The sequence below is a fragment of the Pagrus major genome, chromosome 15, assembly GCF_040436345.1.
Source record: "Pagrus major chromosome 15, Pma_NU_1.0".
Lineage (NCBI taxonomy): Eukaryota > Metazoa > Chordata > Actinopteri > Spariformes > Sparidae > Pagrus > Pagrus major.
This window is the reverse complement of record NC_133229.1, coordinates 3,138,513-3,155,229: the sequence shown is the minus strand read 5'-3', so window position 1 is coordinate 3,155,229 and position 16,717 is coordinate 3,138,513. Positions and strand designations below refer to the sequence as shown.

The 16,717-nt window shown below is 39.7% G+C and overlaps 1 protein-coding gene across 1 annotated transcript; it reads right to left on the bottom strand.

Moving 5' to 3' along the window:
* Window positions 1-13,972: 13,972 nt before the first annotated feature.
* Window positions 13,973-15,663, bottom strand: lbx1a (ladybird homeobox 1a). The gene is made up of 2 exons (XM_073482371.1): window positions 15,336-15,663; window positions 13,973-14,541 (listed from the first exon to the last, which is right to left on the bottom strand). The coding sequence occupies exons 1-2, from the start codon at window positions 15,661-15,663 to the stop codon at window positions 13,973-13,975; spliced, it is 897 nt and encodes a 298-aa protein (XP_073338472.1).
* Between the last annotated feature and the right edge of the window lie 1,054 nt (window positions 15,664-16,717).

The following is a 16,717-nucleotide window of genomic DNA, read 5'->3' as shown; positions in this document are numbered from 1 at the left end:
ACCGACATTGAAGATTGTAGTATCCCATCCAAAACATTATATTAAAATGCTGTAAAGTGAGATGATTTAACCCAGAAGGTAAACAATCAGCAAACAGGGAAGTCATACAATGATATAAAAATGATGATCAGAATTAGGTAGCTTCTTGCTTTAAAAATGTTGTAAGAACAATATGTACGCTTGTAATATTTGAGGCTTTAAAGCTGGTTTCATTATTTGTCTTTCCGATCCAGGATGAGTTTCACAGAACCACAACTGTGCACCTTGAATCAAAGTTCATTTCCAAGCTGGATGAATACACTCCCAGGCTTCTGAACCTCTTCCACTCCAAGGGTGGAACCATGGGATTGAGGTTGCAGGCTATCCTACTCAAGGTATCCTTCAATGAGTATTATGTTTGCTAATATTTTATTTTAGGGAATTTGTGATCAAACAGCTGGAATATCATTCACTTTTTACTTAAATCTACAGGAGGTAATGTTAGCCTGTGATTCTCTCTACAAAAAAGAGTATGCAGGTATGAATTGCATACCTTTTTTAAATAGTTTGTATACACTCAGTGGCCACTTTATTAGATACATAATTATTCAAGTTTATAATGTTCAGTTTTTGTTGACATTGTCGGAAATGTATACATTTAATTATATATATATTGTTGAGGTCACAGTTAAAAGTGGTGCTGTACTGAACTGCATTATACTGAAGGGTGTTTCTAATTCTTTGTACTCTATAGTAATGACCTCAATTTGACAATTTGACTGAATTGTATTAGATTGTACAGGTGCACGTATTTAGGCACAGGTTTGAGACTTGCAAAGTAGTGCTTTGACATTAAAAATGGACCCTTGCAGAATGAAAGTGAATTGTTAAGTCACTGTCAAAACTGTCACACGGTTGCCGTCAAGGCTTTGTTAAATGCTAGAGTTTCAGTGCTGCAGGTGGTTGTTCAGAAAAATCCAATTAACCATACTCATTTGAGGGGAGTGGCATCATGTTTTTGACTTTATATTGGCACAGGTAGCTTTTCTTGTACCTTGTGATTCAACTGTGTACACCAGGGATGCAAACTGAGGAATTTGAATTTGCACAAATGAATAATGTAACTGTTGTGTGTCCCATTTTAGCAAGTAGTAAAGAAGTAAGGCAAATGGAAGTCTGAAAACATTATCGTAATTTAAATGGACTAGACCTAGAATCACATCCTAAAAAGTAATCTATGCCAGTAATGACTACAAGTGATGGGCAGAGGTCATAGGTCATTGTGCAGTTTTGGTAAATTTGTACGGGGCCTTTTCATCATTCCAAGTGAACATAACACTACTTCATAAGTAGTCTGATGTAGCTAAATTTGTCAGGTAAAAAATAATTGTGGACAATTTAAGCCGATGGTCTAGCACAGATTAAACACGATTAAATGATTAAACCTTTATCTACATGAGTGACAAATAGATTGCCAGTATAATTGTATCCCTATTGTACACTTATGGTATCTGTCATTGTTTTGTTATAGCCCCTCTCTCTATTTTATTGTTGTATTTTGGCATTTTGCACTTGAAAAATGTTGGATAAACATGTTAAGACAAAGTTGCACAAATAAATGTTTACCTGCTGTACTTTTTATGCATGGTGATCTGTGACCCAATTTAAGTAAACTGTGGCACTAAGAAGGCATGATATTAGGTGGATTAGACATAGATTGTTGAATAGATTTAAAGTCCTGTGATACCAATTCAAACTTGAATGTGAACAATTAATTGAGGTACAGATAAAAAAGAATAACAGTGTAAATGTGTGAGTTAAGCAACAATGTACTAAAATATGAGTTGATATAATTTACTGTATTTAGTGAATCCATCCAACTGTTGCTTTTATTACCATGTACTTATTTTTTTTATTTAAATGTAGTTCATTTATTGAATACTTTAATCAAAGTTGTAGTACTTAAAATCTATTCAATTATATTACGTGTCACTTTGTTGCCATATTTTTTTTACGTAACCATTGGTCACATTTTTTACGGTGCATCTGTGTATGTTTGTGGTAGGATATGAGGCAGTTTTTACTCAAACTAAATGTTCTTTACTGCAACATGTCCTCCATGTGAAACTATATGAATGCAAATAATATAGTATCAGTATATGATATTGATTAATTATACAGGGATGCCTTGATGCTTGGGATAAGCACTGTGTCAATAACTCAACAACAACAAAAATACCTAGTTCGTTGTTTGAATTTAATTGACCAACTATGTTTTTTAGATCAACCAGCTTTGTAGCATTGATGTAAATGATCTGATCCTGGATTTCAGGAGAAGAGGTCACCCTCTGAAGCCTCTTACCGTCAAGTCAACTGAGGTGGAGAGGGAGGATGGCTACAAGATCCTAGGTTTTCACATTTCTAAAAACCTCAGCTGGGGCAAAAACACTGCAACAACAGTGAAAAAAGCACAGCAGTGGCTGCACTTTGTCAGGATGCTGAAGAAGGCCAGACTTGGACATCAGCCCCTCACCCAGGCCTACAGAGGACTAGTAGAGAGCATCCTCACCAGTGGTAACACCACCCTGGTTGAGAGAAAATCGCTGCAATAGATCATCAAAACTGCAGAGAGGATTACTGGCTTCAACCTCCCCTCCATGGACATGATCACAGCATTGCATCAAGAAAGAACAGAGCATTCTTAGGGATATACATCATTTAGCCCATTCTCTGTTCAGGTGGAGGATCTCAGGTTAAAACATGAGACACCACAGGCCAGTGCACATCACTGCCCACAAGGCCCGCTTCCACAACAGCTTTTTTCCAGCCAGTGCTAGACTAGTGGCCCAGGACATTATGACAGGAGGGAAGTACCTTACTCCCCACTCCTTTCAGTTGCCTGTGATACAGCACTTCGGAAATACACAATTTACCTCAATGAGAACATTTAGGTACCTCAGTAAAATGCTCTGGAATGTGCATTACATGTGGTAAAGGTTGATCAAATGGGACCTGGGTTTGATTCCAGCCTCCTGCTACTGGATTAAAGTCAAAAGCCAACATTTTTTTTATTATTATTGTTAATAAGTGCATAACAAAGAGTTTAATAACCTCAAGAGAACATTGTTCTCACTTTTCTGGTGGCTGCAAAAAGCATAGTTAATAGTTAATAAGTACATAGTCAATTGCTGATGCATAGCAAAGTACATATTAATCTTAATAGAGCAAAAAAAAAGCTTGGTAAAGTCTATAAACTGTAAAGAAGTATAACTGTTATATTCAAACTATAAACATGTTTATGATGCTATTATTTACACTAATATAGTCTTATTATTGTTGATAAGCAGTTTATAAGGACTTATAAGGGCCTTATTACCTATTAACTAACTTATTATTGTGTGGTTATCCCATTTTACCCAAATGTCCATCATTGTAACTACAGCATTTCTAATAAGACAAAGTCATTGCAATTGTATCCAAAGTTGCTCTGTTCAACCACAATTTGAGCTTTTAATTGGAGTAAATGCATACTGTTGGTAGCTTTACACAAATTTACACTTTTCATAGGCTTCAATGATGATAAAGAAAAATGACCCTGGAGTTGTTCTTTCAAACAGCATACACAGTGTGGACACACCCCCTTGTGGTTCTTCGCAGTTCATTGCCTATAATGCAAAGTTCCAGCACAGACTGTAGACTCTATAGTGGAGGGTAAACCAAAGGACATAGACTCACTTACAGGAGAGTTAGTTAAAAGCAAAAGAGATTGAGAAAGAAAGATGGGAAACGAAGGAATGGGGCACAAAATAAGAGTAGAAAATGGTAGACCAAGTTATAGCCAATGAAAAGAAAAAGTACATCAACAACTGAACATCTACCAAAAACAAAGTACCAAGTGGCAGGTTATCTAGGCACTGCCTACAACCTGACCTTTGAGACAAGTGGACACAGACAAACCGGCAACCCAGTGAACACACACTATATGTCAGCTCTGCCAACAACATGGGGTGGAGACGGGGCAACACTTCCTGCTATACTGCAGCCTGTAGAAAGACACAACAAGTCATTTCTCAATTAGAATAAGACACAAAAAGACACTCTCAGGTCAAAACAAAATGCATGCCAAATACATGTATGTCAGAGCATGTCACAGCCTGAGGGACAACCAGAGGAACACACTGAAAGTGTACTGGGCTATTATTGTTATCTCATCTCTCTTCTATGCTTCTCATCATTGTCAGTCTATATCACGTCTCAATCTAAATTATTGTATGTTATTTTTTCAGTTATTTGTTATCATTTGTCTTTCTTTTTTCCCCCTCACAATAAGAATTATTATACTTTTTAAAAACTTCATAAGTCATGCCAATAAACACAGAGAAAGAGAGAGAGGGGGAGAGATGAAGACAGAATGAGACAGAGATGCAGGGCCGCCCCTGGCCAAATTGGGGCCCTAAGCAGAATTTTATTTTGAGCCCCCCCCCCCATTACAAAATGACTGTATCATGAAAGGCCATTTAGGTTTACAACCTTTATTAGTAGGAACAAATCAAATGAACAGCCTCTTTCAACAATGGAACAAGCCTTTTACAGATGCAGGCTGCTTCAGTAGACATGGTGCTTGATGGCCCTTGTGACGTACTGGGCGCTCGCTCCGTGTCACCCTTAGTAACAAACTTAAGCATGGACCCTGTTATGACAAGAAATCCATCATACAAGCAGATTATTAAGATTTGTTTTGGTCTTAATGGTAAATTACACAATGAAATTAATGTAAACACTAGCCTCACAAAGATTAAAATTAATGCAAATAATAATTATATTCATTATGATTTGATTTTATTATACTATTTTAATCCCACAAGGCGGCGCCCAATGAGCATTGTTAGGGGTCGGTGCCTTGCTCAAGGGTACCTCGGCAATGCCCAGGATGTGAACTAGTATTCTCCATTACTAGTTCACATCATACTTTTTTTTTTTTTTTTGTCCGAGCGGGACTTGAACCGGCCACATCTGAGCCCCCAAGCCAAGTCCCTACGGACTGAGCTATTGCCGCTATTTGATACCTCTATATTTAAATATTTTTATATACTTATTTTTACATTTTGTACTTAGGTTCTATATTCCTATACTGCTGTTTGCTGCTGCAACGCTTTAAATTTCTCCATTGTGGGTCAAATAAAGGATTATCTTAAATTCACCAAGAGATGGCGACATTTTACCTCCATAAAAATAGCCCAAAACTTCTATTGATAGCATAGATTGATAGGCTATAAACCTGAGCCAACATACGACCACCAACTGGTCAATTAACCACTCCTTTTTCAACAGAGGTGAATGTATATGCAGTTAACAAGACATTCAATAAATGATAATCAGGGCCGCTGGAAAATGTAATCTCCAGTCCAGAATTATCCTCTCTTCTGTCTCATGATTAGCAGGCTAGCAGCTGGGGTGTTCCTCCTCTTGTTTTGACTTTGTCTTTCTTTTGCTTTCTCCCGATTCATATTGCCGTTTGGAGGCCATCTCTCCACCTGCATCCAACTGCCTGTCGGCGCATCTGACCGCTGATTGGTCAGATGCTGCGTGCTGTCAATCATTGCGCCAACGTGTGCGGTGTCAGATTACTCGTTTTTTTTTTTTCTCTCCTGCCTCGGGCTGACTTGGTGCTCTACGCGCGCCTCACGGCAGCGATGCGCATCCTTTGCGCATTTGCAGAGAATGTGTCCCCTTGCGCAAAATGGGGCCCCCCATGGATCGTGGGGCCCTACGCACAGCGCGTGTTCTGCGTGTAGGGAGGGGCGGCGCTGCAGAGATGTGTGTCATCGAGATAGGGAGTTGCTGCTAAAATGGCCCTGTCATCACTTTGTGTGTGTGTGTGCTTGTGTGCCGACATTATCAGCTGCCCACCAGGATTTCTAACAACAGCACTTAACTGTCCAAGACATGAACAGACGAACCCACCCCAAGTCAAGAAAAGACTCAGCACCCACAGAGGATGAAACTGAACAGCTTGATTTAATCTTTTGAGTGTAAGCTGAATTTAGAAACCAAATGTAATATGATGAATTCACCACAAGATGTCAGCAGAAGAACATCTCAACACTGCTTGGTTCTTTAGGCTTGAGGGAGTGCACCAGTAAAGAGAGGCAGACCATCACCACACCTGCCGTTTCAGACAGTGGCTGAGCCCTTCACCCAGCCATTATCTGTGAAACATGAGCATCATGGGCAAGTATGTAATTTTTTCTATGAAGAATAACTCTCAATTCGGCTTTTTAGAAGGTCTTTAAAGTCGATGGACGGAAGCTAATAAAGTGAAACTAATCTGGTGTAATGCGGTTGCATTTTCTATTTTTATTTGAAAAGGGTTCACAGAGCAGGAGTCATCAGGCCAAAACAGGTAAATGTATCATTACTGAACCACAAGTACACTCTGGGCTGCCATAGAATTGACCCAGAAGAGATATGTTAAAAGTACATCTTTACAACAGGAATCAATTACAATACATAATTTGAGCTAAACCCTAAATTAATTATCCATCCATTGAATACTGAAGATCTTAACATGAAGATAGAGTTGTATTCCATCTGAATGCCTGTGCTATAGAGTGACACTGATATACAGGATGAGGCATGTGCAGACATGTCTGCAGACTCATGACATCAGATCAGAGTAAAAATTATTTATACACACAAGCAATGTTTTAGTTATGTTAACAAGTGTTGTCTTGGAAATGTGATTGTGTCATATAGCCTATGGAATACTGTTTGGACCTAATGTTTCGTTTTTATCACACAAGCCCAATACAGCCCTTGCCCAAACCACTTAGCCCTACACAGCTATTTTGTGCATTTTCATCTAGAGTTAGAGTGTCCCCATTATTGTTAGGGAATTTGTTTGGTCTGAGATGCTGGTGCTCTAATGCGATATCTACCGAGTCTTTCTTACTTATAATGGACAAAAAACCACAACATACAAAACTTTCCAATCAATTTTACTCAAGCATCATGGAAAAGTCTCTAAAAGCCGTTGAGATGACAAGTCTCTTGTCACTAAAGGTGACCGGGCCTTTGCTGTTCGGGCCCCTCGGCTATGGAACTCCCTGCCTGGAGATCTCAGGCAGGCAAACTCAGTATCCTCTTTTAAATCTCTTCTTAAAACTCACTTTTACATTATGGCTTTTTCTTAATTGATGGTAATTGCTGTAACTATTTAAATTGTTTTAAATATTATATCTCTGTTTGGATTTTAACTAATTATTTTATCTGTTTTATTGTAAAGCACTTTGTAACATGTTTTTGAAAAGTGCTATATAAATAAAGTTATTATTATTAAGTCCTTCAGACTATACAATGAATAACCAGGGCCGTAGCTACCGTTGAGGACATTGAGGTCATGTCCTCTGTATTTCTTCTGGGTCTTTGATATCTTAATACACACACACACACATATATATATATATATATATGGTAACACTATAGTATTTATCATATAATTAAAATAAACAATTAAAAATGGCAATTTTATAGTTAATTCAACTTTAGTTAATAGTTATTTCACTGTTAACAAGCAATGAAATGCGTTATAAACTATTTATTAGCAATTATGTATTGGAAAGTTGCAACTGATGTTCATAACACTGTAAATGGTTAATAAATACTGTGTAGTTCATTTATACATTATTTGGATGGCCATTAGAAAGTTGCAACTGACAATGGCAACAGCGGCGGATGAAGCTGCAGCAGCAGGTAGCTCCTCCAAATTGTGCAACATTTTTCTATTTTTAACCATAATTTTTTAGGACTTTATTGCTGAAACATGTACTGCCTATCGCAGAAATATTGGCATCATCATTGGAGAAGAAAGCAGGTGTTTTGGATTAAAAACAGCAGACTTTGAGAAATAGGTCAGCCATATATTCAGTTTGGTGCAGATAGGACCTTTAACAAAGTTTTACAAACTATTGTTACTGGCTAAACTTGGCTCCGATAGGTGCCGATGGTTGCGCAGCCTCCACTGACCACATGGGGGAGTATGTCACCATTTTACATAGAGGGTACACAGAGTCAATCCTCATCATTTGAGGGCCACTTATGCTGAAAATATCTCAATCCTCCCTCTCCCTCTTAATCTATAGTAAACACATTGAAACAGACGTTGGTAACTGATGTATGTTAACGTTAGATATGCAGCAGCCATACATGTGCGACAGACTTTAATATCCTGTTTTTCAATGTAGACTAAGAGAGACTAACGTTACATCAGAAATATTTTTTTCATAAAGTAATTCTCCATTACACTGGCAATAGAGTTAGAAAATAAGTGCTAACGTTAAGTCTTTGCGGTCCCGTCGTAACGTTAAACGTTGGAACAGGAACAGCTGATTTTACCGGAGGCTGACAAGTGTGGGATTGAAGTCATATTTAGTCTCGCATAACCAGACCTCTCTCATCTGACCCGTTCAGTTTATTCTCCCCACAAGTTATGTAGTCTTGAATATATAATGCAGCACCATCACCTTGTCCACGATAGGGACAGGGCACTGAAGGCAGCCAGGCAGGCAGGAAAAGAAACTCTGTTAACTTCTAATGCCTAACCACTTCTATTAACATTTCGTTATTTAATACTGTACTTACCAATGTGGCGCTCTCTTCCAAATAATCCAGCCACATAACTATCCAGCCATTCATGAAATGATCGTTTCAAAGCCCAAGTTTCACTGTAACTTTTCACTGAGAGGGTAGGAGGGACTTGGGGAGAGAGAGTGGGCCCTAATATTCAGTTCAACAGATCTAATAAAGTTATTACCAAAGATCGTTCAATTTCGACAGTGTTACATTTAAAAAAGGAATAAAAACATTTTAAATATGAACATAGAGGACTAAGTTGTACTTTTTACCAACATCACCAATTTACCTTCATCAGCAGATGTAATTTGCTCAGTTGTGTGTGACTAGGCGACGTTAACTTTACATTAGTCTCTGCACTTTTTGTCCATGTTCGTTTAAAAGCTGATTCTCTAACTTTGAAACAGCACATAACAAAAATAACAAAAGATCTCAATCTGTCTCCTTACGGCAAAAAGAAATAAACAGTTTTTTAGGAAACTGGTAGGAGAAGACTATTGGTAGGAGACAGGGATGTGAAAAGAAGCCTCCGGTATCACACATCCCAGGTGTGGGTATCCGACCAACACTTTTCTTAAGAGGTTTAGTGGTGCTATAACAGCATTTAGCTCCATCCACCTTTGGTTCTAAGAGATAAAAAGTCAAATTTCACACACCCACATGTCCCAGTTAAGATAGATAAATGTGATTTTTACATTTCAATAAACAATAGGCGCTGTCATTTTTCTTGTGAGGAAAGAAAATGGTACTTTTCACTTAAACTTTTGGTTTTGCACCTACCAAATATCAACCACCCATCATGCAACCTCTGTGTGAAGCATGGTGATTGGTTTATCATCATGCTGGATGTTGCAGAGTTTGGGCGTAGGTACATTTCTAAATGGCACCATCACAAACAATAGCAGATCAGATCAGAGGAAAAAATGAATTCTTCATCAAAGCACTTCATATGGTTGACCATCTTTATCGGTGTCTATTTGTCTTAATAAATCCAAATTCTTTCACTTTTGTTTCACAGATGTGGTGGATATTTTTCACTTTCACCATTTCTCGATTTCTTCTGCCAAACACCAAACACTTGCACACAGTATGTTGGGTGGCTGTGACTCTTCCATCAGTGTGGGTTATTTCTCCTGATGAGCAGGTGGTGCCTTGCATGGTAGATTCTGACACCAGTGTACGAATATGTGTAGTGGGTGAATGCTGACTTGAGTTGTATAGGGCTTTGAGTGGGGTCTAAGACTAGGAAAGCACTAGTCTTAGTAGCAAGTAGCATTTAAGTTACTGCAGATTTCACAGGAATTTTCACAGTATAATTACCACCCTCAGTCATATAAGTCTAAAACAAAACAAGGTATCTTAGAGATAACAATATGTAACATTTCCAGGTCAAAAAAATGACTAGGCTTGTTATATATTTTTTTGAGTTGTGTACTTACATTAACCCAAATGTCCAACATTGTTCAAACCAGAGAAATCTATTATTCAAGGTAACTGTGTTTTATTTGTTCACTTTTCACTGATATTCCAGGAGAGAGTCAAGAGAGTGAGGAAGGAAGTCAGTATATGTGACTAAATATAACGTGATTGCTACCTCATCTGTGACCATTCTGACCTAAGTCACGTCAGATAGATTTTCATCAGGCAATGGTGGTTGTTTAACAATGAGAACAACAACCCCCATGATCCTACACTGCTTATGTCTTTCATTTTGTTTTGATTGAGGGACCGCTCATAACAGAAATTACATACTATGCATTTAAAGCTTAAAAAGTACTTATTGAGCCTGAAATGGCCAAATGTATGAAAATTCTGACACAAGCTAGTTTAAATCTGATATATAACAAAGGGTTGAATAGCCCATAGTATACCATTTGTGTTACATCAAAAAAGTATGTAAACTACTAAACAGGCCCAAAAGATTGGGCTGGGCTCAGAAACTTGGCTTCAGAGGATTATAACTGCCCTGAATACCCCTGCATCTGTCTGTTTCCATATGTGGTTAATTAAATGCATGCAACATGAGAACACAGGTGACACATAGGTGAACCCCACAAGACCATACTGTACATACACAGGCCTAATCAACACCCCACTACACACACACACACACACACACACACACACACACACACACGACAGCTCCCTGCCCTCTGTAAATCTCAGGATGCTTTAACAGGCCACATTGAGAAGAGCCTGCTCAGCATGAGCACATCATAAAAGTGGACACGCAATTTCTGTTTTCAACAAATAGCCAGCCGAGCTCGTTTTGCATCTCTGCTTTTAATACACTTGACAAGCAGCTTAGCAGCTAGAGAGAGAAGGAGCTCGGCGTGAGAAAATCAATTTCTCCATCTGAATTATCAACTAAAATTTGATTAATATGCAAATTCAGAGGGGCGCGGGAGAAAGTCTGGGATCATTCTCTTTGTGGATAGCAATTAATCACCTGTTAAGGTAAATTAATACATATATCAATTTTGTCAGGTACACGCTTAGTTCAATAGCCCATAAAATTGAAGTTTGAAGTGTTAAGGAGCTCTACAGGAACGTTATAACTAAATCTTTCAAATCCACCCTATTTAGTGATCAATCAAGCTGTGCCTTACGGCAGAGGCAGCTCATTTCTGCAGCTCTGTCCGATACACAGAAACACACGCCTGCTTTACACACACCACTCCTTAATCAGAGCTGCAGACTTACACATTCAGCAGTAATAGCACAGTACAGTACAGTACAGTACAGCAGAGTACAGTACAGCACAGACTGTGTTGTGCACATAGCACTGGGGTTTGTTCTGAATGATGAAGGTGGAGGATAAGGATGATGATAAAGAGAAAAATGATGTTTTGACGGCCGGTGTTTATTGGTTACAACTGCTAAAAGTGTGGTTCTCTAAATCTACGATAATAATGAACGAATGTTAATGGTGAAACAGTAATAATCAACTATGTATCAATATTGTATTATTGTTAATAATAAAAATAAAAAGAATAAGAAAAAAGGAGGAGAAGGAGATGAAGAAATACATTTGGTGAAGCTAAAATGTCACATTTCATGTTAATTACTTGAATTGAATGCTTTGTCATAAGCCTACTGCCTTAATAACAACAACCACAATAACAACAACAACAACAACAATAATAATAATATGGCCTGTATATAAATACATTTGTCAGTGTCTTGACAGGTCCCAGATGGCAGCAGCCATTCGTTTGGAGATCCAGCATTAAAAACGGGAGGGGGTTGTGTCAGGTCCAGTTTTTTAAACAGGGGGTCATGCATCAAACTTCAATTTTCCGGCCGATTAAATAAAAGATTCTTTGTGTTGTGTGTGTGTGAGTGTGTGTGTGTGTGTGTGTGTGTGTGTATGCAGCAGTGTTTGTCCCACATCTCTCCTCTTAAAGAAACCCCCGTTTGCACTGTGTTTACTGATGAAAAGCTAAAAAACTTGGAGGATGTTCCTGCCCAGTGCACCATCTCATATAGGCCTACTGTAGTCCTACACCAGGCAAAAAGAAATCCTGTATGTTGTATTTGTAGTTACACTGCATGTTTACGTATGTGCACTGGGGTGAATTAAATAAAGAACGTTAAATAGTTTTTATTTTTATTTTTATTTTTTATATGTCTCCCTCCACACTAACAGAGAAACCATTGCTTCCATTGCTGGAAGGAACATCATTTTTATTTCCTTTATTTATGAACTTATGAATGTTTGAGTGAGTTCTACAGTTTAGAATATGATGTAAAAACACAAGCTGACCACTTAGGTGAATGCATGTGATTGCAGGGTTTGGTAATGTTTCGTCATTATAATTCACAGTATCACCTCTTTAGATTATATTATATAAATGTTAATTAGAAAATGAACATCAGATTTGAAAAAAAAAATCTAACAGTAATTGGTTTGTGGAGATTTTTCTCATCAAACTATAGGAATCATTTTTAAACGTATATTTTAATGAGTAGACATCAAAGGAAATTATTATGGAAAAACTACAAACATTAGAAAAGAACTTTGTGGATTTTGTAATATTAGTCAATTAGTCGCAAATAGTTTGGTTAAAACACTGATAGTTTCAAAGTGTAGGCCTAATTGTAGTTTTGTAGACTTTGTGCAATTGTTTAATTATTTTTTGGTGAACTACGGTCTAAATAGCTGCGGACCACACAAGCCAAATTATGGACAGCAGATGAAGTGTGTGACTGATAGCTCTGCCGTCTTCAAGTCAATTATTTCATCGCTCTGACAAGCCCACTGAGGTACATTTACATTCATGGTCGTGTTTTAAGGCAGTAGCCCCGGCGACCGGAGAGTATGTCCTCATTGTGTACGACAAAACGGGGCCTACATTGTTGAATAGACGGGTTAATTCGATCCATCAAGTGTCTCTTAAATGGGGAGAATCCTATAACCATATGGCCTCTCCTCTGGCCGCCTTTGTGTGCTGGGACCCGCCGGACGGTACGATAGGGAGACGTACTTGTCTCCGTATTGCGCGCTGCTGGGGAGCGGTCCCCGGGGCGCACACACACACACACACACACACACACACACACACACACACACACACACACTTGAGGGCATTTTATTCGCTCCAGATTGTGTTTTCTCACAGAAAAAAATGTAAACACAGGACGCAGGAGGTCAGAAGGCAAGTTGTTGTTGCAATAGATTTGGCAAACGACGGTGTTTCTGCGCCACAGTCCTCCAAGACATAAGAAACCTCCAACACAGACCACATAAGAAAATATGTGGGACCAAAATAATTATATTAAAAACGCCGGATTCACCGTATTTCATAGAGATCATTTATAGAAATATGCGAAAGCCTGAAAATGTCTTTTTATTTGACATTGCCAGTGTTACAATGTTAAATTACACTTTGTAGCGTTTATGTGTTCTGTATATTGAAAGGCACTTAAAGGGTGTAGGCCTACAATAATTATAAATATACTAAATCATTATTTATCACAACCTATTAGCTCACATCTCTGATTATCATTTCATAATATATCAAAAAGCTGAAAACAGTCGGCTCGGGCTTATAAAATGATTTACTAAAGCCTAAGCATCAATTTAAAAATAAAAACAAAATATGCGATATTTTACGGTGAGATATTCTAGTGATTGTTACCACATTTACCAACCGACTCTTGTGGGTTAGGGTGTGCATCAGCATGTTTGCTGTGTCAGAGCCTCGCCTGTTCTTCAGACAGAAAGCAGTGAGCCTATTGCAACTGTTAGATCAAATCTGTTGTTAATTATACATTTTGCCCACCTTTATGTCCGTGCGTACAGGATGAAATCTTCGTAAAAGCAGAGTCTGTGCCTGCAAGCATCGCGTTATTTGGCACCTTACACGGCTGTCTCAGTCACAATTAACATACTTCCTATGTCATCCACGTCAATCTCCTCATCTTCGTCCTCCGAGTAGCTCTTAATGCTCAGCCGGTCTGTGCACCACGACGATTCGGGTGATGGAAGCGACATGTGCTTCCTGCTGGAGTCGAGGTTCTCGGTGGTGTCGGGATGGGACCTGGAAGCGACCGGTTCGGGATCGGTGTGACCTGGCGCTGAAACCGTCCCCCCGCCAATACCACCGGCCGCGCATTTCTCCAGCTCGGCCAGCTTGGAGAGCTTTTCGAGTGCCACAGAACCCGCGGCCTTGGCGGACTCCACGTCCGCCTTCATCTCTTCCAGGTCCCGCTTAAGCTTGGCCCGCCGGTTCTGAAACCAAGTGATGACCTGTGCGTTGGTCAGGCCGAGCTGCTGGGCGATTTGGTCCCGGTCCGCTGGGCTCAGGTACTTCTGGTACAGGAAGCGCTTCTCCAGCTCGTAGATTTGTTGGTTGGTGAACGCCGTGCGGGACTTCCGTCGCTTCTTTGGGGTGTTCTTTTGGCCGAAGAGCGTCAGACCGTCTCGGCCTAAGACAGATGGATAAAAAGGTTAGGCCTATATAAGGTGGAAAAAAAGAAGAAGAAAAATATTAAAACATGACCGATATCAATTCAAAAAGTCTTTAGCAATTCACCTGTGTCCAAAAAACAATTATGAGCCACCAAGAACTTCAGAGCCATTCTAATAAATTCCCGTTCAGTAGCCTTATAACTGATGTAGTTATGCATGACTCGATATTTTTCAGCCCAGTCAGAGATCAATTATCAGATGAAGCTGGTAAATACCATTCTCTTCAACAATCTTTACACGGCCTGAACATATTTATTTATCCATTTCAACTATAGAAATGTTTATGCGCATTAAACAAGACTTTTAATTTGAAAATGGATTTGGATTACAGTTATTTTCATTTATATGAAAATACAGTTTATAAACGGTTTTACAGATGATTTTTACATAATGAAAATATCGAGGTTTTGGCCCAGAATTCAGTGAGCGCAGTTTTAAGTAATCAATAAGGTTACACATGTCTTTTGTGATTCACTTAAATTATTATATTTAATGTATATTGTAATCTGTCCCACTGTTAGGCGTCATTCATTTTTATACAGCAAATTGAAATAAATGTAAAAACTATAAATTCGTGCACGTTTCTCTCCCTAAAGCACAGGGCTCCAACTTTAGTTTCTCCTTCAGGAAAAAAGAAACCCGTTTTGAGGAAATAAAATAATTATGGCAACTGCAATGAAGAAGCCTAAGGCGGTGAGAGTAGGAATTCCCATACAACAAGACAACGAAATGAAGAGAAGTCGTCCTTTACCCTCGGCAGCCTGCAGGACGCTGACCTCCAAGCCAATGAAGGTTTTGTTCGCCAGCTCCTCCAGCGCGCAGAGTGGAGAGGACTGACTGAGCAGCGCCCGGCCGGTCAGGCTGGGACGCCCCGAGGGCAACTTCTCTTTGGGAGAGATGTGGGATACCGCTCCGCACAGGGAGTAGCTCCTTCTCACAGACGGCTTGTTGAGGATGTCCTCGATGCTGAAAGGCGTCAGCGGCTTGCCGGAGTTGGCCGGCGGCGGGAGCTGATCCAGCGGGCTGCGCCTCCGCTCCTCCAGCACCGCTGGGCATTTCAAGTCCTCCGTAGAGGTCATGGTGGCGCAGCCGGTCACACTTGACTGTGGAAATTTAGATAATACCGTTTAAAAGCGGGAACAAGCTGACAGGCTGAGGTAAAATTATACAGAGAGAGGGAAAAAGGGCGATAAAGGTAATCCGCAGCTCGGATCACAAGTGTTTGTCCAGCCGCATGTTGGCCGCTGAGCTGCAGGCTGTAGGGACACTTCTGTCTTCCAGCTTGACCACGTCTCCCTGCCACTTTTCCAGGGGGACGCACAACGAGGCATGAGAGGAACCCACCAGGATGATGCAACAAACCACCACCAGTGATACGTTATTGCTGACTGGAACGCAATCAATTACTAACACCCCCCACCCCCACCCCCCTTCTCTCTATCTCTTTCTCTCAGAGTGTGTGATGCGGGCAGTTACTGGGGAGCGGTGATTCGAGGGCACGGCGGAGAGGAGAAGTCCAATTAGAAAGAGCAGGGCCACTTAACACGCTCACCAAAACAAATAAATGTTTCTCTCAGAATTATATGAAGCCATCCACTTTTGCATCAGCTCAGCGTCAATCTTCAGGCCAGTTGCACTCAAAAACACAAATGATAAACGGACATCAAGCCACTCATCGAAAAAGAGTCCCTGCAAGTGGAAGCACTGTGCTGCGAGGACAGAGAAAGAGAATCATATATCAGCATGATAACACTTGAGAGAGACAGCAGAGCGACAGATGAGGGCATCACCCCAGCATCATGTTATAACTCGGCAGCAAAGAGCCGGGCTGCCCGGAGTACACAGCACAGAGGGCCGAGAGAAACCTCCAGCTGCTGATCACCAGGACACACATTTTAGGAACCATTTTATTGTAGATTTATTCTGGATATTGTAGATACATTTATGAAAATGCCAGCAGCATGTATATCACTTTCATAACTTCCGTTTATAACATTTACCTTTAAAAACAAATAGGCAGTAAGCTATAAGTAACACTAATGCAGACAGCTTTATCTTTCTTTCTTTCTTTCTTTCTTTCTTTCTTTCTTTCTTTCTTTCTTTCTTTCTTTCTTTCTTTCTTTCTTCTTGGTG